Below are 26,848 nucleotides of genomic sequence, written 5' to 3'. Positions count from 1 at the left end.
CTCGCCACAGCTAAACAAACCTACTTCTCATCTCTCATATCCTCCCTGTCTCGCAACCCTAAACAGTTATTCAACACCTTCAATTCTCTCCTCCGCCCCCCAGCACCTCCTCCCTCCCCACTCATCTCAGCTGAAGACTTTGCCTCATTTTTCAAGCAGAAAATTGATAACATCAGGGACAGTTTTGGTCAACAACCCCCAGAGCCCTTCCTCCCGACTTCCCAGCCCTCCACCTTCAAAACCAACTTCTCCACCATTACAGAAGATCGACTCTCCACTCTACTCTCAAGATCACATCTCACCACCTGTGCACTCGACCCGATCCCATCCCACTTCATCCCAAACCTCACCACAGTCTTCATCCCAACCCTAACCCATCTCTTCAACCTATCACTAACAACTGGTGTTTTCCCCTCAAGCTTTAAACATGCCTCCATCACACCTATCCTCAAAAAGCCCTCTCTTGACCCATCCTCTGTATCTAGCTATCGCCCTATATCACTTCTCCCATACGCCTCCAAGCTACTGGAACAACACGTCTACCTTGAACTGTCCTCCCATCTCTCTTCTTGCTCCCTCTTCGACCGCTTACAATCTGGCTTCCGGTCACACCACTCCACTGAAACAGCCCTTACTAAGGTCACCAATGACCTCTTAACTGCCAAGAGCAAGCGACACTACTCTGTCCTCCTCCTCCTGGACCTGTCGGCTGCCTTTGACACAGTGGACCATTCCCTATTATTACAGACCCTCTCATCCCTCGGCATCACAGACTTGGCCCTCTCCTGGATCTCATCATACCTAACAGACCGGACATTCAGCGTCTCCCACTCACACACCACCTCCTCACCTCGCCCCCTATCTGTCGGAGTCCCACAAGGTTCAGTCCTTGGGCCCCTGCTGTTCTCTATTTACACCTTTGGCCTGGGACAGCTCATAGAATCTCATGGCTTTCAGTATCATCTTTATGCTGATGACACACAGATCTACATCTCTGGACCAGATATCACCTCCCTACTAACCAGAATCCCTCAATGTCTGTCCACTATTTCATCCTTCTTCTCCACTAGATATCTGAAACTCAACATGGACAAAACAGAATTCATCATCTTTCCCCCATCTCACGCGACCCCCCCTACGAACCTATCAATTACAGTAAATGACTGCCCACTCTCCCCAGTCCCACAAGCTCGCTGCCTCGGAGTAATCCTTGATGCTGATCTCTCCTTCAAACCACATATCCAAACCCTTTCCACTTCATGCCGACTTCAACTCAAAAATATTTCACGCATCCGTTCATTCCTCACCCAAGAATCTGCAAAAACCCTAGTCCATGCCCTCATCATCTCTCGCCTTGACTACTGCAACCTCATGCTCTGTGGCCTCCCCTCAAACACTCTCGCACCCCTCCAATCTATTCTAAACTCTGCTGCCCGACTAATCCACCTGTCCCCCCGCTATTCCCCAGCTTCTCCCCTCTGTCAATCCCTTCACTGGCTCCCAATTGCCCAGAGACTCCATTACAAAACCCTAACCATGACATACAAAGCCATCCACAACTTGTCTCCTCCATACATCTGTGACCTCGTCTCCCGGTACTTTCCTGCACGCAACCTCCGATCCTCACAAGATCTCCTTCTCTACTCCCCTCTTATCTCCTCTTCCCACAATCGCATACAAGATTTCTCTCGCGCATCACCCCTACTCTGGAACTCTCTACCACATCATATCAGACTCTCACCTACCATCGAAACCTTCAAAAAGAGCCTGAAGACCCACCTCTTCCGACAAGCCTATAACCTGCAGTAACCACCGATCGACCAAACCGCTGCACGACCAGCTCTACCCTCGCCTACTGTATTACCACCCATCCCTTGAAGATTGTGAGCCCTCGCGGGCAGGGTCCTCTCTCCTCCTGTACCAGTTATGACTTGTATTGTTTAAGATTATTGTACTTGTTTTTATGTATACCCCTCCTCACATGTAAAGCGCCATGGAATAAATGGCGCTATAACAATAAATAATAATAATAATAATAATTATGTGTGTACACTATGCAACAGATTGCTGTAACTATATTACATGTCTAAGCTCATATGCCTCATTATTGTGTGCATCACGATATATTTGCGGGCATTATCTTCTCCACACGGAGCCTCAACATCACTTTTAGACATGTTCGCCCATAGCGCTATCATTATAAAGATGTTCCCACCCCTTGGCATCTCCCCTCTATAGAAAAGATCTCCACCATGCGCTACTGCGCATGCGCGGTCTTTCCGCGCCATCTTCTTGGTGGTTCCCCCATATGTGGCGACAAGGCTTCATCTTACAGCGCACGCGCCAGCGTCTGACGTTACTTACGGTCAGGTGACCGGCCCAGGCATTGATAAGAGCGCTGATACAGATACAGCGCTCACTCACAGCACAGGCACGGCGGTGCCTGCACCTCCCACTGCCACCAATGATCGTAAGTAATATGCCTTAAAGGAACCACCGCTATACCACTAATGTAGCTCCCCTCTATCTGCATATTTATGGGTACTTTTTCTCTTTCAAGGTAGTTTTTTGACACACTTACATAACTCTGGAATCAGGACTACTTGCCATAGAGGTATCTAATAATTTTTTCCACTGATCTCACCTTTTTCCTATATACAAGAAGGCATTGCTAAAGCCATATGTGATATTATATCAATTTGAAACAATATGCTGTACTCTATATACTATAGAAGTCTTACAGGAACAACTGCTATACCATCAATATAGCTTCCCCTTTTTTTGTCCCTTTAGGGACATTTCTTATCAATCCAACTTTGTCACACCTCAACAATTTTGGCGTCTCAAGAATCAGGACCACTGATCTTTGAGGTATTTAACCCTTCTCACTGATCTCATTTTTTCCTATTGCTACAACCATAGGATTAACTATATCATTTTGAGGAGATGGTACTGCACTTTTCATACTGGATGGCTTATTTTCTTCTCCCTTGATATTGAGATATTACATGTCTCTTGACATCATAATCAGAATTCTATACCTCTTGAAATTAATATGCAATTTTTGTGCCCATCTAACTATGCTTCCATTAAAACCCCACCTATAGGACAAACTACAGACTGTAGAAAATTTACCGAGCAGTGAAACTATTTACCCGGTGACTACAACCTCTCTTCTATAAAGGGGTATGACCTCAATACTGTCTCTATGTAGTTGTGTTCTGTCTACCACCATTCCTTTTTTTTTCTCCCCCTTTTTTGTCTAATAGTATCTCTATGTTCCCAAATGATCATACGGCATGTGATTCATCTAATATGAACCTTTGTGAGATACTTATTCTATATTTTGTATACTGTAATCATTATGTATATATTTCTTTGATTTTCACTGTATATATATTTTATTTTTTCAGCGACTACCATATATGATAAAGGCCGTTGTGAGGTCGAAACGTCAGCTGTCGCTTATTCACCGTCAAATATAAATAAAAATATTCCACTTGAGCAAAATTCACGTGTGCAGTGACTCTATATTAAATTTATCCTAGGTACACTTACAATCAGTTTTTGAAAGAATTTGGAGAACTGACCACAGATCATCTGTGGATGTCGGATTGTGCAAATCCTTCTGTCTCTTCTTGTAGTACCACATAGGCTCAATAATGAGGTCAGGGCTCTATGGGGGCCACATAATCACTTCCAGGACTCATTGTTCTTCTTTGCCCTGAAGATAGTTCCTAATGACATTGGCTGCATGTTTGGGATCATTGTCCTGCTCCAGAATACATTTGGGGCCAATCAGACACCGCCCTGATGATATTGCATGATGGAAAAGAATCTATTGCTCAGCATTGAGGACACCATTAATCTAGACAAATTCCTCCAATATCTGGAACAACCTCCCTGCTGAGTTCCTTCAAAAACTGTGTTCTAGGGCAGTGATTTTCAACCTTTTTTGAGCCGCGGCACACTTTTTATACGTAAAAAATCCCGGGGCACACCACCAACCAAAATGGCACAAAATGACACTAAAACAGTACATATTATACATATAGTTAATAATATAGATTCTAAATGTATTTTTACTCACTCAGTGTGAGGTCCTTTCAATAAATTATTTATTTTAAAAAAGTTAAATAAAAAAGGATAACCCCCTCATATATACAATCCCATGTAACCTCATACATACAGTCCCATGTATTCCCATATATATATACAGTCCCATGTAAAGTCATACATACAGTCCCACGTATATGAGCCACATAATTATCAGCATATACCATATATATATATATATATATATATATATAGTATATGAGCTGGCGCTTGCACTCCAGCCTCATGGCCATAGTATTTCTCATTGTACCCCTTTATATTGCAGTATATGAGCCACATAATTATCCCTTTCTTTTAGTAATATGCCCCATCATTATCCCCTTCTTTTAGTAATATGCCCCATCATTATCCCCTTCTTTTAGTAATATGCCCCATCATTATCACCTTCTTGTAGTAATATGCCCCATTATAATCCCCTTCATGTAGAAATTGCCCATTCCACTACCTCCATCATTTCCTTCTCCCCACCACCCCATTATTGCCCTTTCGACAACCCCATCATTGCCCTCTCCCCACCACCGCCTTCTTATCACCCCCATCGCCGCCTTCTCCATTGCCCTCTCCCCATCACCGCCTTCTCCATGACTCCCATCATTGCTTCTCATCACATCCATCAACTCACCTACACACGCACACAAACACACACCTCTCACCTAGACACACACAACACACCCCTCACCTCTCCTCACCGGCAGCTTCCTCTCACTGGCACAGCAGCCGCGGGGCTGAATGATGATGTCATCCAGCCACGCCGCTGACTGCTGTGTCAGGGAGGAAGCGACACAGGAACACGGGACTGCTGCCTCTCCGACCCGCCGCCCTGCTTGCCTCCACATGGCTAATTTGCATCGCATGTAAATTAGCCATGCGGACACGCGGAACACCCGACCATGTGTCGCGGCACACTAGTGTGCCGCGGAACACTGGTTGAAAACCACTGTTCTAGGGTATCTACAGGAATTGATGCCTTGATGCAGTTTTGAAGGCAAAGGAAGGTCACACCAAATATTGATTTGATTTAGATTTCTTCACTTTTCTTTTTATAAATTAATGAAAATAATCTACATTCATTTCTTAAAGCATTTTTTCCACAACAGCCTAAAATATTTGAGTTTTGAGAAAGAACAAGCTATTGTTCGAAACGCGTAATCTACTACTTGTTACTCATGTGAACACACCATTTTTTGCTCTGTTTTGGACTTGTTTTTAACAATAAATTGGACTTGAATTTGCAAAGCTGGACCTTTTTTCTTTTTCCTTAAAATATTTGCACAGTACTGCATATTATACAAAATTCACTCAGATGCGAATCCATGTTGAAGATGTTTTCCAGGTTTGCCATGAATTTTAGGCATTCTAACATAAAATGTTAATTTTCCTGCAAAAATCTGTAGCAAAATCCACATCTGACACAGACCACCACTGCTATGCGTGAATATGGCATTACTGATCAGCGAGTACCAATGAATGGCCCGTAATACCATCAGAAGTGTCCTGTTCCATTCAATGGACCTCTGCAGCCAATCGCTGATGAGATATCATTACTGCTGGTTCCGGATAAGACCACCACTGTGCTAGAGCACAGAAAGAGTAAACCAGTTACAAATAATGGGTCTATGACGTGGGTTTTCATAAACATAAATATTCTTAAAAATTAAGAGGACTTCAAGCACTTTTTCTTTACATGATGTCCCTGTAAATGATGACCAACAGTAAGTCAAAGCGAAGACCATAATCAATAACGTTATACTCACGACACTTCTGGTTGTTGCTCATTTCTAGATCAGTATCAAGAGACATTTAAAATTTGTTTCTGTTCAGAAAGGTCATTTTTTTTTTACCCACCTCTGACATAAATATTTCTCATTGAGTTACAAAAGCTTTTTCAAATGGGAGAGAAACTTGTTATCAAGCAATCTACGGGCACAGAGCTACATGAAAGGTCACCGATAGAACGTCGACTTTATGGCTATAAACAATTATATGCTAGCCAGTCTTTCCACGGGAGTTAATAACCTTCTCAGAACCTTGGACATCCAAAACCAAAACTGTTGAGGGAGATGGAAGGTCAATGCTGTACGGCGCCATAAATGTGAAATGAAGGTATTTATGGAGTCAGACAACTGAGGGAGGTTAAAGGCTAATCAAACAAAAAATTGCCCCGACAGCACACTTTCCATTTCCTTACAATGAAGGACACCAAATTATCCGAGATTACTTCTTTTAGACATGTGCCTTTTGTAATGGTAATATATCAATTAATTCGCTCTACTGGTTAGTTTAGTATTTTCTTGGAAGTTAAAAGGTTTCATTGTCCCTCAGCTCTTCAATTTCAGATAGGTGGCTTAAAGAACAAATGGATTTTAACTTATTATATGATCACAAGGTTCCTAGCACTATAAAGTGTTAATTATCATACAATTAACTTGCAGGTAATGCCTGCCATCACCTAAAGGCCCCTTTACATTTAGCGATGCACCAGCAATCCCGACCACGATACGACCCGGTCAGGATCGTTGGTGCATCGCTAAATGGTCGCTAGTGAGCTGCCACACAGGCAGATCTCACAGCGATGCAGCAGCGATACAGCGGTCGTTACTTACCTTTCAGATGCGGCGATCCTGATCTCCTCCCGTCCGCGTCCACGCGTCGCTTGTCGAAAGCCCAGCAGGAAGCCCCCGACAAGAAATGGAGCTGCGCGATCAGTGACAGACAGCGGGGGAGCCGGTCGGAGGTAAGTATCACACATAGCGATATCGCTAGCAATATCGCTGCTGCGTCACAAAATCGTTGACGCTTTAGCGATATTGCTAGCGATATCTCTATGTGTAAAACCCCCTTAAGACTTTTAAGGATGTTTGTAATTCTCACCAAAATCTCATTCCCTACCATGTCAGACCATTGTAGGTCTAGGAAGCTGGGATATTTGGAGAATGATGCCCAATGTTCATTTTTTTCCATTCCGAACATAAGATAGCTCTGCATGTTAAAACATAACCGTTGTATATATTTCATAATCAAAACTAGACATGACAATAAGGAGCTTTCTCATCAGAGATCTCATCAGAGTAATCGGCTTTTTTTTCTCCGCCCGGATTGATCATTCATTCTCAATTTCAGAGGTAAAAAAACAATATTCCGTGAAGATAACATGTTGTATTACCGAGACTGAATATGGCAGTCGGTGCTTTTAAAATTTTATTTTAGAGAGAAACTAGAAGCAGACATTCTGTTGCAAGTTCTCCTCAAATGAAAGGTACAGTCGCCATCTCCTATACCAATAATAAGAAAATCTGTATTCAGTGAAGAATTGGAAATTGTAAGAATTAATGATCAGTCCAGGAAGAGAAAGAAATGGACTTCTCTAATAGGATAATATATATTCAAATTTAAAGAAAAAAATAAAACAATGGGTATTATGTAGCAAAATATGAGTACCACAGTGGTTGTGAAAGTATTCACCCAATTAGCTTTTTACCCATTTTGTTACATTTTAACTTGTTTTTAAATATTCTTGTAATCTGATTTGTGTGTGATGCATCAGCACTAAATAGTCTAAGTTGGTGAAGTGAAGTGAGAAAAATATAGGCATCAATTAAATTTATGAGATCAAATAACTAAAAATTGGCATGTGCATATTTATTTACCCTTTTTGCGATGAAGCCCCTAAAAACTTCAAGTGCAAGCAATTACCTTTATAAGTTATATGCTTATGAAAGGAAGTCCACCTGTGTGCAATCTAAATGTCACATCGTCAGGATATAGTTGTATGAAAGGCCACAGAAATTGCAATATCATTAAGCAAGAGGCACCACTAAACAACACCAAGGAGGTCTCCAAACAAGTCAGGGACAAAGTTATTTAGAAGCACAAATCAGTGTTGAGTTATAAAAAATATCCCAAATGGTAAGAACATGGTACCATAGAAAACTTGCTAAGAGAGGGTGCACACCAAAATTCTCAGCCCGGGCAAGTAAGGCATTAAAGGGAACCTGTCAACAGTGAGGCTATGTGCCCACGTTGCGTTTAAATCCGGACACTGAAAACTGGACTCCTTCCCAGAAATCGCGTGTTTTTTCCGCGCGATTTTACCGCGATTATGTTTGCGATTTTGCCGCGATTTTCGCGTGCAATATTCAAGCACTTTCCAAGCGATTTGAAGCATCGCTTGGAATGTGATTGACAGGTTGGTCACACTCATCAACCATAGTGTTTGACAAGTGTGACCAGGTTTTTACTATTGAGGCCGCCTATGCGGCATCAATAGTAAAAGAAAGAATGTAAAAATAATTAAAAATTAAAAAATCGGGGTATATTTACCTTCCGACGTCCCGCGCAGTCTCAGCGATGCTCCCGTTCCCAGTGATGTCTTGCGAGACCTGTGATGACGTTGGTCTCGCGTTGCTATAGCGGTCTCACGAGATCGCTAGAGTCACGCGAGACTACGTCATCACAGGCCCTTGCCGCAAGGCATTACTGGGAACGCTTAGGCCCGGGATGGCAGCGCAGGACGTCGGAAGGTAAATATACCCCGATTTTTTATTCTTTTTTTTACAGGGGTATGGTACCCAGGGCCTGGAGGACAGTCTCCTCTCCTCCACACCGTGGGTACCAACCGCACGAGACGCTTAACTTCGCGCATGGTGGGCATAGCCACATGCGGGAAGTAAGCGATTCTCATGCATTCCCATGGGTGCGGAATCGCGGCAATTCTTCGCGATTCCGCACAAAAGAATGAGCATGCTGCAATTTTTTCCGCGATGCGATTCCACCGCGGGAAAAAAGCGCAGCATTAGCACAGCATGTGCGGAATGCCATAGGAATGCATGGGGGGCGTTCTGTACACGATTTTTAAACGTTTTCGCTCCGAAAATCGCGGCAAAAACACTTAAAAATCGCATCGTGGGCACACAGCCTGACAGGCCGGCGCCTGCCTGCAAAAGGTGATTTTTTTTTAAAATATATATAATATACATTATGTAAACTAGGGATTAGTGACCTGTCAGAAGCCATACTGGTGAATACCTAATCAGAGCACCACATGAAGACCCCCCCACAGGCCGTCCCGAAACACGAGCATGTCATTAACTCAAAACTGAAAATGAAGATTAAACAACAACCACAAGACAGATTTAGTCAACAAAGGTATCATTTCAATCAATTTAATGGTGCCATCCTGACACTGAATGTAGGTTACTCAGCACAATCCTGCTGACAGGTTCCCTTTAATCATAGAGGAAGCACAGGGGCCAAATGTAAACCTGAAACAGCTGCAGTATTCCTAAGCAGAGACTGGAATATCTGTTCATATGACCACAATAAGCCGTACACTCCATAGATGTGGCCTTTATGGAAGAGTGGGAACAAAAAAGCCTTTGCTTACACAAAAAAATTGTAAGGCTCATTTTGAGTTTGCCAAAAGACGTGTGGGAGACTTCCCAAATATATGGAGGAAGATACTGTGATTAGAGAAGAGGAAAATTGAACTTTTTGGCCACAAAGTTAAACTCTATGCCTGGTGCCAAACCAACACAGCTCATCACCTCAAGAACACCATTCCCACAGTGAAACATAGTGGTGGGAGTATCATGCTGAGGGGATGTTTTTCAGCAGAAGGGACAGGGAAAATGGTCCGAGTCAAGGGGAAGATGTACGGTGCGAAATAGAGGGATATTCTTGAACAAAACCTGTTTTAGTCTATCATTGATTTGAGACTATGATAGAGGTTCACATTCCAACAAGACAATAAGCCAAAGCATACTGCTAACTTGAGTGATTTAAAGGAAAACGTGTAAATGTTCTGGAATAGCCTAGTCAAAGCCCAGAACTTAATTTAAATGAGAATCTGTGGTCAGACTTGAAGATTGCTGTTCACCAGAGTAAACCATGTAACTTGACATAGCAGAAGCCGTTTTGCCTTCAAAAATGGGCAAAAATTCTAGTGGCAAGATGTGGAAAGCTCATAGAGAGTTATCCAAAGCGACTTGCAGCTGTAATTGCTGTGAAATCAGGCTCCACAAAGTACTGACTTTAGGGGGGTGAATAGTATACACAAAGAAGTTATTAGTTATTTTGTGCTATTTGTTTGCTTTACAATAAAAAGAAAACCAAATGTTCACAGTTGTAGGCATGTTCTTTACATGAACTGATACAAACAAAAAGAAAAAAAAACGTGAAATTCAAGGTGGTGAGGTAGCAAAACGCGGAAAATGCCAAAGGGGGTGAATACTTTCGCAAGCCACTGTATGTAACAAAATGCTTTTGAACCAACTGATCTCTTAAAGAACCTAGAAAATGTTTGTGGATCTAGACAAGGGTTCTGGCTCCAACAGATAGATGAGAAGAAAAACACAATCTTCATGGAATAAGTTGTAATAGATGTAGATGACAATTATTTACCGTATATACTTGAGTATAAGCCGACCCTAGTATAAGTTGAGGCACCTAATTTTGCCTTGGAAAACTGGGTAAGCTTATTGACACGAGTATAAGCCGGGTATGCATTGTCCCCTCATCCCTGTCCTGGTATATGTGGCTCCCCCGTCCCATCCTTCTATACATTGCTCGGTTCCCCCCAGTCCCATCCTTCTATGTATGGCTGTGCTCCCCCGTCCTGCTCCGTCCTCCCCGTCCTGCTCCGTGCTCCTCTGGACTCCACCGTCCTGCTCCATGCTCCCTCATCCTACCCGTCATACCCACCCTCCTTGTGCCATCGCTGCACGTCCCTACATCTCAGTTGTCCCGGCTTCCTACAGCTCTCCTGTACTGAGGGGTCACGTGATACCGCTCAAAAAGGTAATGAATATGTGCTCCACGCCTATGGGAGTGGAGACGCGTGCATATTCATTACCTTAATGAGCGGCGCCACATGACCGCTCAGCACAAAAGAGCTGCAGGAAGGCAGGACAACTGAGTCGCAGGGACACGGGGAGAACATACAAACTCTTTTCAGATGTTGTCCTTGTGGGATTTGAACCCAGGCTGCCTGCAGTACTAACCACTGAGCCACTATGCCGCCCCATATATGAGACCAGGCCATCGGAGTAAGCAGAACAGTTATTGTCAGTTGGAGACAGGTCCCTTGGTGGTAAGACATGATAACTTAAAGAAAAAAAAAAAAGGAGAGGTGTGAGCCGTTCCTTGCGTATAATCCTTTTTTGAAAAGTATGCAAAGGTGGTAATGCACTAACCTGTCAATAGGGTAGTATGAACATTAGGTTTTGATGCGTTTTTACTTGTGTTTTTTCCCATTCATTTGAATAGGTGAATAACGCTGCAAAAACAATGAAAGTATTGAAATCCTGCACTTTTGAAAAAAAACAAAAAAAAACACTGATGGTTCAAATCTGCAAAGAAAAAAAATAAGCACCATGTAGATGAGTTTTCAGCAATCTCATTCATTTTCCTGGTACTGGAAAACACTGCATTTTTCCACTGCAAATATGCAGTATGTGAACAAGCCCTTAGAGTTTAAGGTTTCCTCACCAGGAAAGGGTTCTTGTGACATTCACCTTCCAGGTTAGTATTTCACCACCTGTACTCGCTTCACAAACCTGATAATACATTAGAAGCAGCCGCTTGACTCTTATAGTTTGAAATCCTAGAAGAAAATCATCTGAGTATGATACAGTAATGTTTATTTAGGGAGACTGCAGCTTTCTGTTATATATGCCTTTATGCCAACTATGCTAATACATAATTTATATAACTCACAGAAGAAATTAGGGCAGACTTTCATTTCAATGAATTATAATATTTACAAGGAGTTTTTTCCGTGAAATCTCCACTCTAAAATGATGCTCTGGAATAATATTAACTATCTGTACAGCTCTGGATACCCTGGCACGTGTGGGCAAGTGACCGGACTGAAAAGGGATGCCAAAATCATTTAGGAATGTTTGTGGGTTATGTTGGTAAATGTTTGATGAGGAATTTTATTTTTTTAACATTTCATCATGTATGACGTGCCGCATACACCCAAGTTCTTACATGACCCACTTTCTTTAAGTATTCAATAAATGGGAAAGTTAACAAACCAGGAGCGTGTGTAGAAGACAGGAGACTATTAGCAGAGAGTACTAGATGCTGTAGTGACAGCTATTATTACCCAGTAATTCACTACCACTTCCCTACATTAGTGTCGGAAAGGGGAAAGAACAGTGATAAAGCCAAATGAATGGCCAGCAGGCTTTGTGCACGTCTTGTATAAAACACTTTCAAACAACCACTTTTCAGTTCTATGCTACTTAACCATTTCTTCTCAGGAAAAACGCCAATGAAGTGAGGATAAACACATAGTCTCGATCCGTCAAGACCGGCACTTTTGACGCCAATCTTCATGAGGGGTGGGATGGAGTGTGAGGCTCCTGCTTTATTAGGAGGCTCACAGCTGTTATTGAATCAGGCAAGGCTCGAAAGGACGCGTACCTCCGTCTCTGCTGGAGGATGATCTGTGGCGTAGCAAACACCACCGTTCATCATGAATTTGAGACACCGCGCCCCTTCACCCCCAGCTCAGCCGAGCGTACTTTAAAAAAATTCACAAAACTTTTCAAAGTATTCTACGCCAGAATATTGCCATAAAAGCTTTAATGAATCAGGCCCAAAGAGTTAAAATTCAGCACACAACTGGAAACGTCCCAGCAGTTATAAGAGGTTTAATTTCTTGCTTTTCTCTAAGACTGTACCTTGTTCCAATATCTAACCAGCTTCCATAATCTTTAACCAAGAAGAAAAAGTGCTGCAAAAATAAGACAAAACACATTAGAAGAACCATAAGAATATAGTGAACACAGAAGGTGTGAAGGTGACCAAGCACATTACTTAAACCCATTCATTTTTATCAGGAAAGGATGAGGATTCAAAGTGTATTGGGGTCTCTCAGATGATCCTCTCATCCCCCAGGAGATAAGCAGATACAACTGGTAGTGACTTATCCGTTTCTCCACAGTGGGTGTAGAGAGAAAATGTAATATGCATGGCCGGCGTAAAGGAGTTATCCCACCAAAAACATTTATCAACTACCCACAGCATAGGTGATCAGTAGGGTCCTGACTACTGGAGAGCCCACCAATTGAGAGAACAGGGGTCCTATGCCCCTTGTGAATTGAGCCATAGTTTGCATGGTCACACATTGGCACTACCACTTCCACAGCCCCAACGAATAGTATAGAGCTGTGATAATGCATACACTTCAGCTCTATTCACAAAAGACTTTGGAATCTCCATTATCAGGATCACTGATGAATTCAGCACTTGGAGCGTGTAGATAGGTGATAAATGTGGTTTGTTTGATAACCTCTTTTTAATTAAGCACGAAAAAATGAGACAAACTAGAATATTCCACATTTACATAGAGGATTCACACATCAATAAATCTATCTTTTATCAATCTCCATGTTGTTTATTAACCTGTACCCATTAGCACTGGGCATATCAACATTGTTTCCAAAAAAGGTTACGGTAATTTACAAATGTGTGGCTAGCAAAAAGTTTGGAGACTAGATCTCTCATATCAGCATTAATAGGGAACTATACAGTAGATTTTTATCACAGTACCTTAACACCATGGCATAGAGAATCTATGGGGTATTATCAAGAGGAAGATGAGAGACACCAGACCCAACAATGCAGATGAGCTGAAGGCTGCTATCAAAGCAACCTGGGCTTCCATAACACCTCAGCAGTGCCACATGCTGATCGCCTCCATGCCACGCCACATTGATGCAGTAATTGATGAAAAATTAGCCCCGACCAAGTATTGAGTGAATTTACTGAACATACATTTCAATAGGCCAACATTTCATATTTTAAAATCATTTTTCAAACTGGTGTTACAAAGTATTCTAATTTACTGAGATAACGACTTTTGGGTTTTCATTGGCTGTAAGCCATAATCATCAACATTAACAGAAAAAAACACTTGTCATTACAGAGTGATCTATTTCTCCAAATAATATATGAGTTTCACTTTTTGTATTGAAGATATGGAATTAACTTTTTGATGATATTCTAATTTTGTGAGAAGCACCTGTGTGTGTGTATAGATAGATAGATAGATAGATAGATAGATAGATAGATAGATAGATAGATAGATAGATAGATAGATACACATACAATGTAATTTGTAATTCCTTGCCCTCATGTTTGTCAGGTAGTTTATACTGTTTTTCCATCCAGGCTGAAAAAACCTCAGTGATGATAGTGTAACAAATCTTTAAAGTATGCCACAGGGAAATGCATTTAAATGGTTTAAATGAACACTAAGCTCTAAATTACCATACTCCAAAGCTAGAAAATTATCCACAGTACACAGGCTTTCCGGGCTCTATCAATTATAAAGTCATAAAACTCTCAAAGATAAGTAATTATTCTTAAATGTGCTCTCTGTAGATTATGGTTATACTGATGCTAACCTAATCTCAGATTGGAATAAAGATGTAGCAACTAATATACGTTTTAAATATTTGTGGCACATAAAGAAATCAATATATTGATAGTTTACCGAACATCCTGTTAACAATTGTTCAGGTATGTGTCATCATTAAGATGTCTCTGTGGAATTAAGGAGCTGTTAATTTAAAGAAATATATATCTTGAGATAAGTTCTTAATATAAATAAAAGTTACTATATTAATTGTGTTTTCAAAGATGTCCCGGTCTTCACATCTGCCGTGTTCCCAGATTCAATCACGCTACTTCCGGCTTGGAGAGCGTTTCCTGCTCTGCACATCATCAGTACTGTGTGTGAAGGGGGCTGGCTGGTACATGTCAGAATCTAAGCCAACCAACCCGCTTATTTGCTTGCCGATATCACAAGATGGGGACAATTTCCCTAATACAAGTATATTAATACATTTTGTGTATTTCTATTAGTAACACATGAAAAGTTAATTCTTTTTTTAATTGACAACTTATTTAAAACCCTAACCACCAATATGCCTTTCTACTGGCCTGATAAGAGAATAGCGTTACCCTACAAGCAAAAATGCAGTGTACTACAGCAGACACCTTACTACATCTGCTACCATTGACATTAGCACCTATCATTGCCATTCAACTCTCCAGATGCCTGCCAATAGTGACAGCATCTAGATGCCTCCCCATAACACATCTGTACCCTGTGATCACAGTTGTGTGGTCCCTATATTTGTCATGACAACCGATACTTAAATAATGGATTTGGGGTCTGCTAGATATGCTGGCCTCTTAAAATGTTAGCATTAATTTACCTGAAAAAAAAAAGCATTTTTTTTTTTATTTTATTCATGTCACTTTGCGTTAATTCCTGTGAAGCATCTGCAAGGTTAACAAACTTCCTACTATTTTGAATACTATGATGGGTGCCGTCTTTAAAATAGTATAATTTTTGTGAGGGTTTCCAAGCTATATGTGCCTAAAAGTCACTTCAAAACTGAATAGGTCTTTTAAAGAATAGATTTAGTAAATTTCCTAGATAAAAAAAATTAAAAATTTCTGCTACAGTTGTGGCCAAAAGTATTGACACCCCTGCAATCCTGTCGGATAATACTCAGTTTCTTCCTGAAACTGATTGCAAACACAAATTCTTTGGCATTATTATCTTCATTTAATTTGTCTTAAATGAAAAAACACAAAAGAGAATGAAGCAAAAAGCAAAGCATTGATCATTTCACACAAAACTCCAAAAATGGGCCAGACAAAAGTATTGGCACCCTCAGCCTAATACTTGGTTGCACAACCTTTAGCCAAAATAGCTGCGACCAACCGCTTCCGGTAACCATCAATGAGTTTCTTACAATGCTCTGCTGGAATTTTAGACCATTCTTCTTTGGCAAACTGCTCCAGGTCCCTGATATTAGAAGGGTGCCTTCTCCAAACTGCCATTTTTAGATCTCTCCACAGGTGTTCTATGAGATTCAGGTCTGGAATCATTGCTGGCCACCTTAGAAGTCTCCAGTGCTTTCTCTCAAACCATTTTCTAGTGCTTTTTGAAGTGTGTTTTGGGTCATTGTCCTGCTGGAAGACCCATGACCTCTGAGGGAGACCCAGCTTTCTCACACTGGGCCCTATTATGCTACAAAATTTGTTGGTAGTCTTCTGACTTCATAATGCCATGCACACGGTCAAGCAGTCCAGTGCCAGAGGCAGCAAAGCAACCCCAAAACATCAGGGAACCTCTGCCATGTTTGACTGTAGGGACCGTGTTCTTTTCTTTGAATGCCTCTTTTTCTCTCCTGTAAACTCTATGTTGATGCCTTTGCCCAAAAAGCTCTACTTTTGTCTCATCTGACCAGAGAACATTCTTCCAAAACATTTTAGGATTTTTCAGGTAAGTTTTGGCAAACTCCAGCCTGGCTTTTTTATGTCTCGGGGTAAGAAGTGGGGTCTTCCTGGGTCTCCTACCATGCAGTCCCTTTTCATTCAGACGCCGATGGATAGTACGGGTTGACACTGTTGTACCCTCGGACTGCAGGGCAGCTTGAACTTGTTTGGATGTTAGTCGAGGTTCTTTATCCAACATCTGCACAATCTTGCGTTGAAATCTCTTGTCAATTTATCTTTTCCGTCCACATCTAGGGAGGTTAGCCACAGTGCCATGGGCTTTAAACTTCTTGATGACACTGCGCACGGTAGACACAGGAACATTCAGGTCTTTGGAGATGGACTTGTAGCCTTGAGATTGCTCATGCCTCCTCACAATTTGGTTTCTCAAGTCCTCAGACAGTTCTTTGGCCTTCTTTCTTTTCTCCATGCTCAATGTGGTACACACAAGGACACAGGACAGAGGTTGAGTCAACTTTAATCCATGTCAACTGGCTGCAAGTGTGATTTAGTTATTGCCAGCACCTGTTAGGTGCCACAGGTAAGTTACAGGTGCTGTTAATTACACAAATTAGAGAAGCATCACATGATTTTTCGAACAGTGCCAATACTTTTGTCCACCCTCTTTTTTATGTTTGGTGTGGAATTATATCCAGCTTGGCTTTAGGCCAATTCTTTTTGTGTTTTTAAATTTAAGACAAATTAAATGAAGATAATAATACCCAAGAATTTGTGTTTGCAATCATTTTCAGGAAGAAACTGTGTATTATCTGACAGAATTGAAGGGGTGTCAATACTTTTGGCCACAACTGTAAACTATTAAATTTTCTAAAATTCGAACAAAATAAAATGACATTTGAATGATGATGCTGTTGTAAAGTAGACAAATGGGAAAGGTTATTTATTAACCTTTTTTGTGTAGTAAGACTATCTAGATTAAGGGTATAAAGAACGTTTCAAAGTTTGAAAACTGATAGTTTTTCAAATTTTTTGTGAAATTTCAGATTTTTTTTAATACGTTATGTGAGCCAGTGACCCCTGTTACAGAAAGGGGGCCCTGTGTAGTCTCCCCAGGATATACACGGGGGTGTATGAAGACCATAGGTGTGCATGGCAGTCATGGGCGTAGCTGTGACTGCAATGCAGACTGATAATAAAAGTAAGTTTTAGTCTTGGACATGTTAGTGTCCAAGACAGAGGTAGGGAAAACCTGCTCTGGATGTGTTTGAAACAGATTGCAGTATGATAGTGTTGCAGTCTGTTCCATTCTGGATTCAGGTTTTCCATGTGGTTGGAAGCCACAGGTTGCTGTGTTAAAAACCCTGCAGGAAAGGAATAGTGAGATCTGAGTAGATCGGAGGAGTTCTGAGTGAGTCTCAGGTGTGTCAGGGCCAAAGTGAGTTGGTGTTTAGTTTGTGACTATCCGCCAATTTCTTGTGGTGTTCTGGCTGCTGGTCTTATTCCTCTGGTGCTGGGTTTGTCTTGGGTCAGGTGATTGTATCGCTCTTTATTAACCAGCACCTGTCTCCCAGTCCTTGCTGGACAACAGTGTTAATCCGCTTGAGTTCTGGCTTGGTGCTTTGCTTTGCCTTCTGTGTGCTTTAATTTGTGCAGTGCTGGGACCTCTGGTTCTGCTAGTCTTAGTCTCTCTTTTCAGTTGGTTTCTGCAGCCTTCTCTGTGTTTTCTATTAGGAGGTGACCCGTTTTTGTACCCAGTCCTTAGGGGGAGGGGGTCCCTGAAACATCTATGTATAGGTCTTCCCTTGAGATTAACCTAGGATCGTCGATGGGTCTATTCTCATGGAATGGGTCGCCCACTCCATCGTAGGGTATCAGCCTTGTCATAGTGCAGGGTCAGTTTTCCCCCTTTTACCCTAGTCCTGTATTGCAGATCCGTAACAGTTTGTCCTGCCCGAAAGAAGTAGAAAAAAACTTGGATTTCTGCAATATGAACAGCGTTCAAGATCTTGCTTAACGCCTGCAAGGGTTAACGTTGGAAGTTGCCAGCTTACAACAGCACGTGAGTAATTGCCTTGGAATCCGCTCTGAAGTGCCTAAGGTGGGTTTGCCTGAATGTTTTTCTGGTAAATGGCAGTGGTGAGAATAGACATTCCTTCATCCTGGAAAATTAATTCAGTTTTTCATGTATCTTTATGAAGAAAGTTGACACGCCAGATAAAGTGGCTATGCCATCTGCTCCTCCAACTGATGAGGACTGCGAGTTTGAGATTTCACGCATTCTTGATTCCAGGTGGAACAGAGGAGGGTTACAGTATCTCGTGTCCTGGAAGGGTTTTGGTCCCGAGGACAATTCCTGGGTGAAAGCTGTGGATGTCTCAGCCTCAAGGTTAATTATAAGAGTCAGTGGTAAGCGGTCATAAAGGAGCGCTTAGGAAGCAACCCAGGGGCAGACAAAGATGTCAGTTCTCCACCGCAGCTCCAGCGGAAAACCTCCAATGGAGGATAGTAGCAATGAAAAAATGGAAAACGGTCTTAGAAGCGCAGGAAAGAGACTCAGACAAGAGATGGGTTTAAACCACAATGCGTTTCGCTGGAGGAGCCATCTTCATCAGGTGGAACTTCCACCTGATGAAGACGGATCCTCCGTCGAAACGCGTTGTGGTTTAAACCCATCTCTTGTCTGAGTCTTTTTCCTGTGCTCCTAAGACCGTTTTCCATTTTCTCATCAAGGTTAATTATGGCTTTTCACAGGAGATTTCCAAATAAGGCCTGGCCTAGAGGATCCGGGGGATCCTTGTTAAAGGGCAGGTACTACTAGAATCTGTTTAGATTGTGACTATCCACCATTTTCTTGTGGTGTTCTGGCTGCTGGTCTTTTTCCTCTGGTGCTGGGTTTGTCTTGGGTCAGGTAATTGCATCAATCTTTATTAACCAGCATCTGTCTCCAAGTCCTTGCTGGACAACAGTGTTAATCCACTTTACTTCTGGTTTGGTGCTTTGCTTTGCCTTCTGTGTGCTGTAAGTTGTGCAGTGCTGGGATCTGTGGTTCTGCTAGTCTTAGTTTCTCTTTTCAGTTGGTTTCTGCAGCCTTCTCTGTGCTTTCTATTAGGAGGTGACCCGTTTTTGTACCCAGTCCTTAGATGTTTCAGGGACTCCCCCTCCCCCTTCTACCCTAGTCCTGTGTAACAGTTGGTGCTTGTTGCTGTGCAGAGTAGTTGGTGTGCAGAGCACAGCACAGAGCGGAGCCAATAGGCCTGGCACTGACGGCGTACACAGTGATGCAAGTTGTCCATGGTAACTGGTCTCGGATGTGGACAGTCCTGTGCCTGGAGGTGAATGTACAGTACCCGAAAGAGGACTGGCGTGTAACGATTGCAAAACAGGTGGATATGGTGCCCGCTGTGATCCAGATGATATCCTGGACTGTGTACGGCTGTGAGAGACTGTGATACAAGCAGTGCAGGACACCCACTGGAACTAGTCAGAGAAGGACTAGTGTGTGTAGTGACTGCAATCTAAAGGATGCTGTGTACTATGGAGTGCTATGAACTGGTGTGAACTGAACACTGATAATATGCACTGAAGTTATATGCAATTCTGTGAATTTGGACTTTTATGTGTGAAGACTACACATTAAAAAGACTTTTGTGTTTGAATTTTGTGGGTCACTGCCTCTTCACTGCGTACGGTGCTACTGCTGCCTTACAAAACAGAGTTGAATTAGCAATGGCCCTGTAAAACTGGTGCTATGTCCCACTAAGGTGAGTGCCCAGAAATGACTTCGTGTGATTGGATTCTAAGAAGCAGGGGAACTTTCTTCAAGATTACAGAAAAATCAAGAAATCTAAAACCACACATTTTCAATGCCTCACTTTCCCCATGATGCTCTTGTAAAGGGCTGCCGATATATAGAATGTCCTGAACAAATATAATTTTTAAGCCGTAACTACTTTTGTTATTTGATTTGAAAATTCCCTATTCTCTATATGCTGCTAATCCCTATATCTGTTTTTTCTCTTTTGTTCCTGTGATATTCTGTTTCAAGGGATTATCAAACAGAACGTGACAGGAGGAAGGCCCCTGCACTGGAACATCAGGGAGCGGCGCTGCGGTCATTTACCATATCTCCTATTACTACCACCCTCTGCTGATGCCTGGAATCATTCGTGGTTATAAAAGTAGAGAAGAGACCTCAGCGCTGCCCTGCTGTTTCTTTCACCGCCACACTGCAGCTTTTTCACTGAAATGGGATGTCATCATGGGGTGTTGGTGATAGAAGCAGGGTGAGCGACAGCAGCATCACCCCCTGTTGACTAACCATTTCAGGGTGATAACAGAAGCTTCGTGGTACATAAAATATTTTGATAGATTTTTATTGGATTTATGGAAAAGATATGAAGACCAAAAAACAACTTTGGTGTTTCTCTTTTTTTCTCAATGTCATTTACCATATTGGTTAAATAATTTTATAATTTGATAGATTGGAATTACCGATGTGACAATATTTATTTTTTGCTTAATTTATTTTTATTTATTTTTAACTGGGAAAAAGGTGTTGATTTTAATATTTTTTTTTATTTCTGCAAACTTATTTTTATACCTTATTTTTTGTCCCAATGGGGAACTTGATCTATGATCGTTTGATCGCTTGTACTATACATTAAAAATACGTGAGAACTGCAGTATATAGTGAAAATCACAATCTGCTACCAAGCCACACTCACCTTGCTTGGGTCGACCGCTGAGTTTCCGCCAATGCTCCTTGTGTCTGGCATGGGCTACAGTGCTGAACTGACGTCACATCAACTGCATCGCAGCCAACCAGTGAGCTCAGCAGCTCTGCCATCGTAGACAGAAAGTCCTGCTTACCAACTGGCTTCCATGCTGTCAACGTGCCTCACCAATGCCAGAACACGGGAAAAGCAGTGGGGACTCATTGGTGGACCAGGGTATGATGAATACAGATATATGTTTTGTTTTTATACCAAACTGCGCTCAAGAACAAATATTAACTGAAAGAAGACAACCCCTTTATATGATCTGGCACTTGGTTCTAGCAAAGAACTGCAATATATTACGGAGTCTGACTTGACCAACGCTTGCCTGGCATTAATCATGTCTGATAAATTCTTACTAGAAAATTTAGAAGTAGAGAAATACTTAAAAGGTAACCGGTCATCTGATTCATGCTGCCAGAACCACGAGCACCATGAATAAGAGTCTAGCTGCACAACTGTAAGCAGGTTTGTTACATTTCAGAGAAAAGAAACTTTGAAAAGTCAACTGGGGACTTATATGTCACTGGTGACTTCTCTGAGGCTGGTCTAAGGTAGCTTCTCCCTGCCCTGATCTCTATGGCTGACATGTCTTTCCCTATGCATATACATCTACTCACATCCACAGCCTAGGGGAGCGGGATGGCAAGAAACCGCCAAAAACGTGCTTCATTCAGATCATTCAAAGTACACCACAGCGTTCCAGAGTAAAACATTCCCGTTACAATAGTTAGTCAATGTCAGATTCTTGCAGGTTCCCGTTAATGTAGATAACTATATACCCTAAGTATAGACCATAGAAATGACTAATTACTCCTGTAATACTAATATAAGAATGTGCGCACCTTCATTGCAAATATTCCTTCACTAAGACCTTGTTTTCTTTGCAAAAAAAGCAATGTAAAAATATTGATTCTCCTTTTAAAGCTGCCTATTCCACTTGATCAGATACATGCAGATGGAGAATCAGTCCAAATTATGCTCGAAATTTCTCCTTCAACATAACGAAAACAAAATACAATTGAAATGCCCTCCTGGACCTTTGTTCTTGCAACACAGTATTTATGGACCGAGACTGATTAGAAGAATTTATTGAGAGAGTTTCTACTTGCGCTCGTCCAATTCTACAAAACAAACACAAATGCCTCCATGCACTAATGTTCTGAATATTGTCAAATGAAATATTGCCTTCTGGCTTTACTGGCGCAGAATACCTAACTGGGACTTACCAGAGACATGATGTCCGATATCACGAGAACAATGAGAAACAAGCTGAAAGAGAAAAAGTGAAATATTGTTTCTGCATATACAGACAGCATGTAAATCTCTACTGTATACTGTGCACATGACGGGCTACAATGGGGGCTGATCCTAGGCCATAACACAGATGGACACTGGCATTACACTAGGGGAGGGTTATCGGTCATGGTAAATGATACATTAATGAATAATTAAATAAATCACTCATCGTACTGCATTAATATTATGTAAAAATTGCTTTAAAATGTACAAGAATCCATTAGTAGTAAGAACAACTAAAAAACTTCAGTCAATCTGTTCTAGTTGCAAAGATATTGACTTTTTTCTCTTGTATTCTTCTTTTTCCCATTTGTGACAACCGGAAGTGCAGCCACATAGGTTGTCACCTTTGAGCTCTTCAGAAAATGATGGTTGTGAGACATGGGAAAATGATATCGGATATGGAATTCCCTATCAGATACAGTTTGGCCCAAAATACTTGCTCCCATGCTCAGCCCTCACCTCTGGCATTCCTCCAGGCCAAACGGGAAGTCAAATACACGTCAAATCATGGGACCTCATTATCCAGCAAAAAGGCCTTTGAAACTCTCCCGGGGGGGGGCAAAAGGCATAGACCCTGTGTCTCCTAGCACAAAGTCCAGCAATTATCACAGGGGTGTGAGCTCTTGTGAAGTCACCAGCCAACTGGCTTCCTTTGTTGGACTCAAGCTGGCACACGCAGACATATTGGCACCACAGATCCCAGATTCAACAGCACAAGGCTCTGAGACATTGAATCTAGAAAATTATCTGTAATAAAAGAACGCAATATCTTTGAACCTAGCCGAGCACAGAATCTGCATCCCTTTCCCCACAAGCCCATACCATGCACCCACCTCTAGAACTCTGCGTTACTGAGTTATAAAGCACAGCTCCGAGAAATTTAAATACGGTAGCCGTATTTGGTCTCCCTGCACAGATAAAATCCAGCAGAACCCAGTGTCACTGCCGTCCAATTTAGAGCTTCGGGCAGAAAGATATGGGCGTCCATGGTTCTGGCCAGAAAACCATGCTCTCAGATAAGGGGAGAGAGAAGCGGCACAGCCCAGGAATTGGCACAGCGTGTGGGAGGGAGCACTGTGACCACTCCTGAAGTGGACCCTCTGGGTCGTGGCACCAACCCTACCAGGGCGAGCTGACCTAGTGAGGGCCACCCCCTATTCAGGGAGTGTCAGGGGCAAGCCCAAGGGGGTAAGGTACCACGACTGCTGGCACCAGGTGGCAGGCTCACAGGAGACATGAGTGTGTCTGCAGGAACGTGCAAAGCGTGGACACAGGGACACGCAGGGTACAGGACGGTACAGGGCGCGTACACGGGAGTGCGCTAGACACAGGATAGTGCAAGGCGGGTACACAAGAGCACGTACGGCGCGCACAGATGAGCACGCTCGGGTGCGAGCAAAGCAGGGTGCGTGCAAAGGAGCACGTCAGAGCACAGAGTTAGACAGAAAGTGCACAGAGAAGTATGTCAGAGTGCAAGGCTAGGCAGAAGGTGTGCCAGGAGGCACAACAGAGTACAGGAACAGAGGATGTGGCAGGAGGCACAACAGAGCACAAGTCAGAATACAGGAACAGAGCATGTGCCAGGAGGCACAACAGAGCACGAGTCAGAATACAGGAACAGAGCATGTGCCAGGAGGCACAACAACAGAGCACAAGTCAGAATACAGGAACAGAGTATGTTCCAGGAGGCACAACAGAGCACAAGGAAGAGGACCCGAATACAGCGCACAGCCAGGAAAGGACAAAGCAGACCAAGCAAGGAAGCACAACAATAATTAAGCAACTCCCATAGGAAGAGGTAGCCTGATATAGCACATGAGCACTAGGACTTCCGGGTCAGATCCTCCATACCATAGAGAGGACATGACTGGAGGCAGAGCAGAGAAGAGCGCGTGTGCGCACAAAGAACCTTGTGCAGACATGGAACTAAGTACGAGTGCGCACCCGACGGGACTCCCAGAGGTGATGTCGGGCCCGAGGTCCCGCCCCCAGGTGAGAACAACATGACAGGCGGCGTGTCAAGCAGCCTAGGGGATAATAGGCCGCTCCTCATTTTGGACTCTCCTCATTTTTCTACTGGCAGGAGGCTCGTTATTTGACGCGGCCAGAGAATCAACAAAGATTTGGACCTGTGATCCATCAGCACCTCCCTGTGGTCCCATGCTACATAACATGGTAATTGCAATCTATCTGTACCCTACCCTTGTACTACACTCCTGACTGTATACTTGTATATTGTTATTGCATATATATACATGTATCTTTCTAGTGCACCTTTCGGCGATTAAATACAAAATTAATCGTGGGCTGCTCTTTTATCTCGATCCACAAATCCCCACATGAGAACGCTCGGTTGGTTATTATATCCTACCCCGGGGTTGGTTTTTGACACAATATAAGTCTGTTGTCGGAAGAGGCTTATATCTAACGAAGAACTGGTGGCAGCATACCGTACTGTGTTAGTGGGGAACTCTGACAGTGATGACTGGGAGGTTTACATACAGTATATATTCCCCAGTCTAGACTGGTGATATATATCCTCCCTCACTGGGAGCTGCTCAATAACTCTTACCTATAAGGGAAGCCTCTCCGGTGACTATTTGCCCTCAGTGCAGTTTCCTGACTGACCTGGGGTAAGTGGTGGTGTCAGAGAGCTGATCCCTGCTGGGTCATTCTCTCCCTTATAATAATCTTTATAATAATCTTTATTTTTATATAGCGCTAACATATTCCGCAGCGCTTCACAGTTTGCACACATTTTCATCACTGTCCCCGATGGGGCTCACAATCTAAATTCCCTATCAGTATGTTTTTGGAGTGTGGGAGGAAACCGGAGTACCCGGAGGAAACCCACGCAAACACGGGGAGAACATACAAACTCCTTGCAGATGTTGCCCTTGGTAGGATTCGAACCCAGGACCCCAGTGCTGCAAGGCTGCAGCGCTAACCACTGAGCCACCGTGCTGCCTTCCCCAGAAGTGAATGAAGTCGACACACCCCTTCCCCTGTATGATCCGTCACAATGGTAAACTGTCATTTTATCAGCATCTAATGTGGGCTATGTGTACACGTTGAGTATTTGGTGAGTTTTTTACCTCAGTATTGGTAAGCCAAAACTAGGAGTGGGTGATAAATACAGAAGTGATGACGTCTTTCTATTATGCTTTTCCTCTGATTGTTCCACTCCTGATTTTGGCTTTCAAATACTGAGGTAAAGTACCCACCAAATACTGAATGTGTGAACGTGGCCTAATAGCTGTAACATCAGAATATGGGAAACAAATGTGAAAGTGACAACTAAAATGGCTGCCTTCTAGTCATATTGTCAATTTAGTCAAGTTTTGGGTGAAAATCGTCTTTTATATACGGTGAAACCTTTTTGAAATGACCTAAATAGCTGGAAAAATGGTCTTCAAGAAGTGTTCTTCAATAAAAAAAGAGTGGTCCTCCAAAACAAGGTAGCTTATAGACATAGGAAAACATTACCTAGATCAGGAGTGGTCTTTTAATAAAGGTTGTCTTTGGCTGTAAGTGCATTGCTACAGATTTTTAGAAGAAGGACCCTGTAATAGCATTTCATCAGCTAATTAGAAAGAGAATGTAATGCAAATAGGTGGCACCATTACCATCTAGTACAGGGGGCCACAAACTGCGGCCATGTGGCACTTGCTGTCCACCATGTCATTTTCTGTGGTTCCAAACATTCTGTGTACAGTAGTTTCCACCTCAGAAGGAAGAAGACTAGCACACTGCTCAAGAGCAGGGATGGGAAAGTACAAATAGGGCACTGTGTACCCATAGCCGGGTCCCTAATACATCAAGAGATTAGGGTTCCTTGACCCGTTTATCACTCCGAAGAGCCATATGTGAGTTACAGTGGTGGCTGATTATGTATGCAGCTCTCACTATTCTATTGTAGGGGAATTGTGAAATGCAGCCAGAGACTACAACACCCATAGTCTTCAATGGAGAGTTATATATCTGCAGGGTCTTCTCCTCTCTAGAGCACGGTTTGGGAGAGAACAGCACCCTAATGCTCCAGATACGTGGTAGTCCTGGTAGAGGAACCTGGACCTCTTAGACATTTATGGCTTATACTATTGATATCCAATAAACCTCTAAAAAAGTAATACCCCTTCAAGTTTTACTGCGGCCATTGGAAGCCATTCAAAATGACAATGTGGTCCATCAGCTAGAAAAGGTTGTGCACCTCTGCTCTAGAACTTTGCTTCTTGTCCCTTTATGATATTGGATCTGTTTTCTACATTGATATGAAATGTCAGACACAATACCTGCAAAACTTAAACAATATATCCAGTACAGCAGTAATTAAAATAATACATTAACAGTATGCATAAAAAGCTACCATTCTGTTATGTCATAGTGGTTTG

The 26,848-nt window shown here is 42.5% G+C and overlaps 1 protein-coding gene across 2 annotated transcripts in view; it reads right to left on the bottom strand.

The window, feature by feature from the left end:
- PIGN (phosphatidylinositol glycan anchor biosynthesis class N) overlaps window positions 1-26,848 on the bottom strand; it is a 509,674-nt gene that overhangs the window by 40,459 nt on the left and 442,367 nt on the right. For both annotated transcript variants that reach the window (XM_073550192.1, XM_073550191.1), the window contains exons 27-28: window positions 22,385-22,427; window positions 12,804-12,856 (exon numbers count right to left, since the gene is read on the bottom strand). In XM_073550192.1, coding sequence (XP_073406293.1) covers window positions 12,804-12,856; window positions 22,385-22,427 — 96 coding nt within the window. The remainder of the gene's footprint in view (window positions 1-12,803; window positions 12,857-22,384; window positions 22,428-26,848) is intronic.

Source organism: Dendrobates tinctorius, unplaced genomic scaffold (assembly GCF_039654945.1).
Source record: "Dendrobates tinctorius isolate UK_male_01 unplaced genomic scaffold, ASM3965494v1 ptg000163l, whole genome shotgun sequence".
NCBI lineage: Eukaryota > Metazoa > Chordata > Amphibia > Anura > Dendrobatidae > Dendrobates > Dendrobates tinctorius.
Note: the sequence above shows the minus strand (reverse complement) of the source record. Positions and strands in the feature narration are given on the sequence as shown.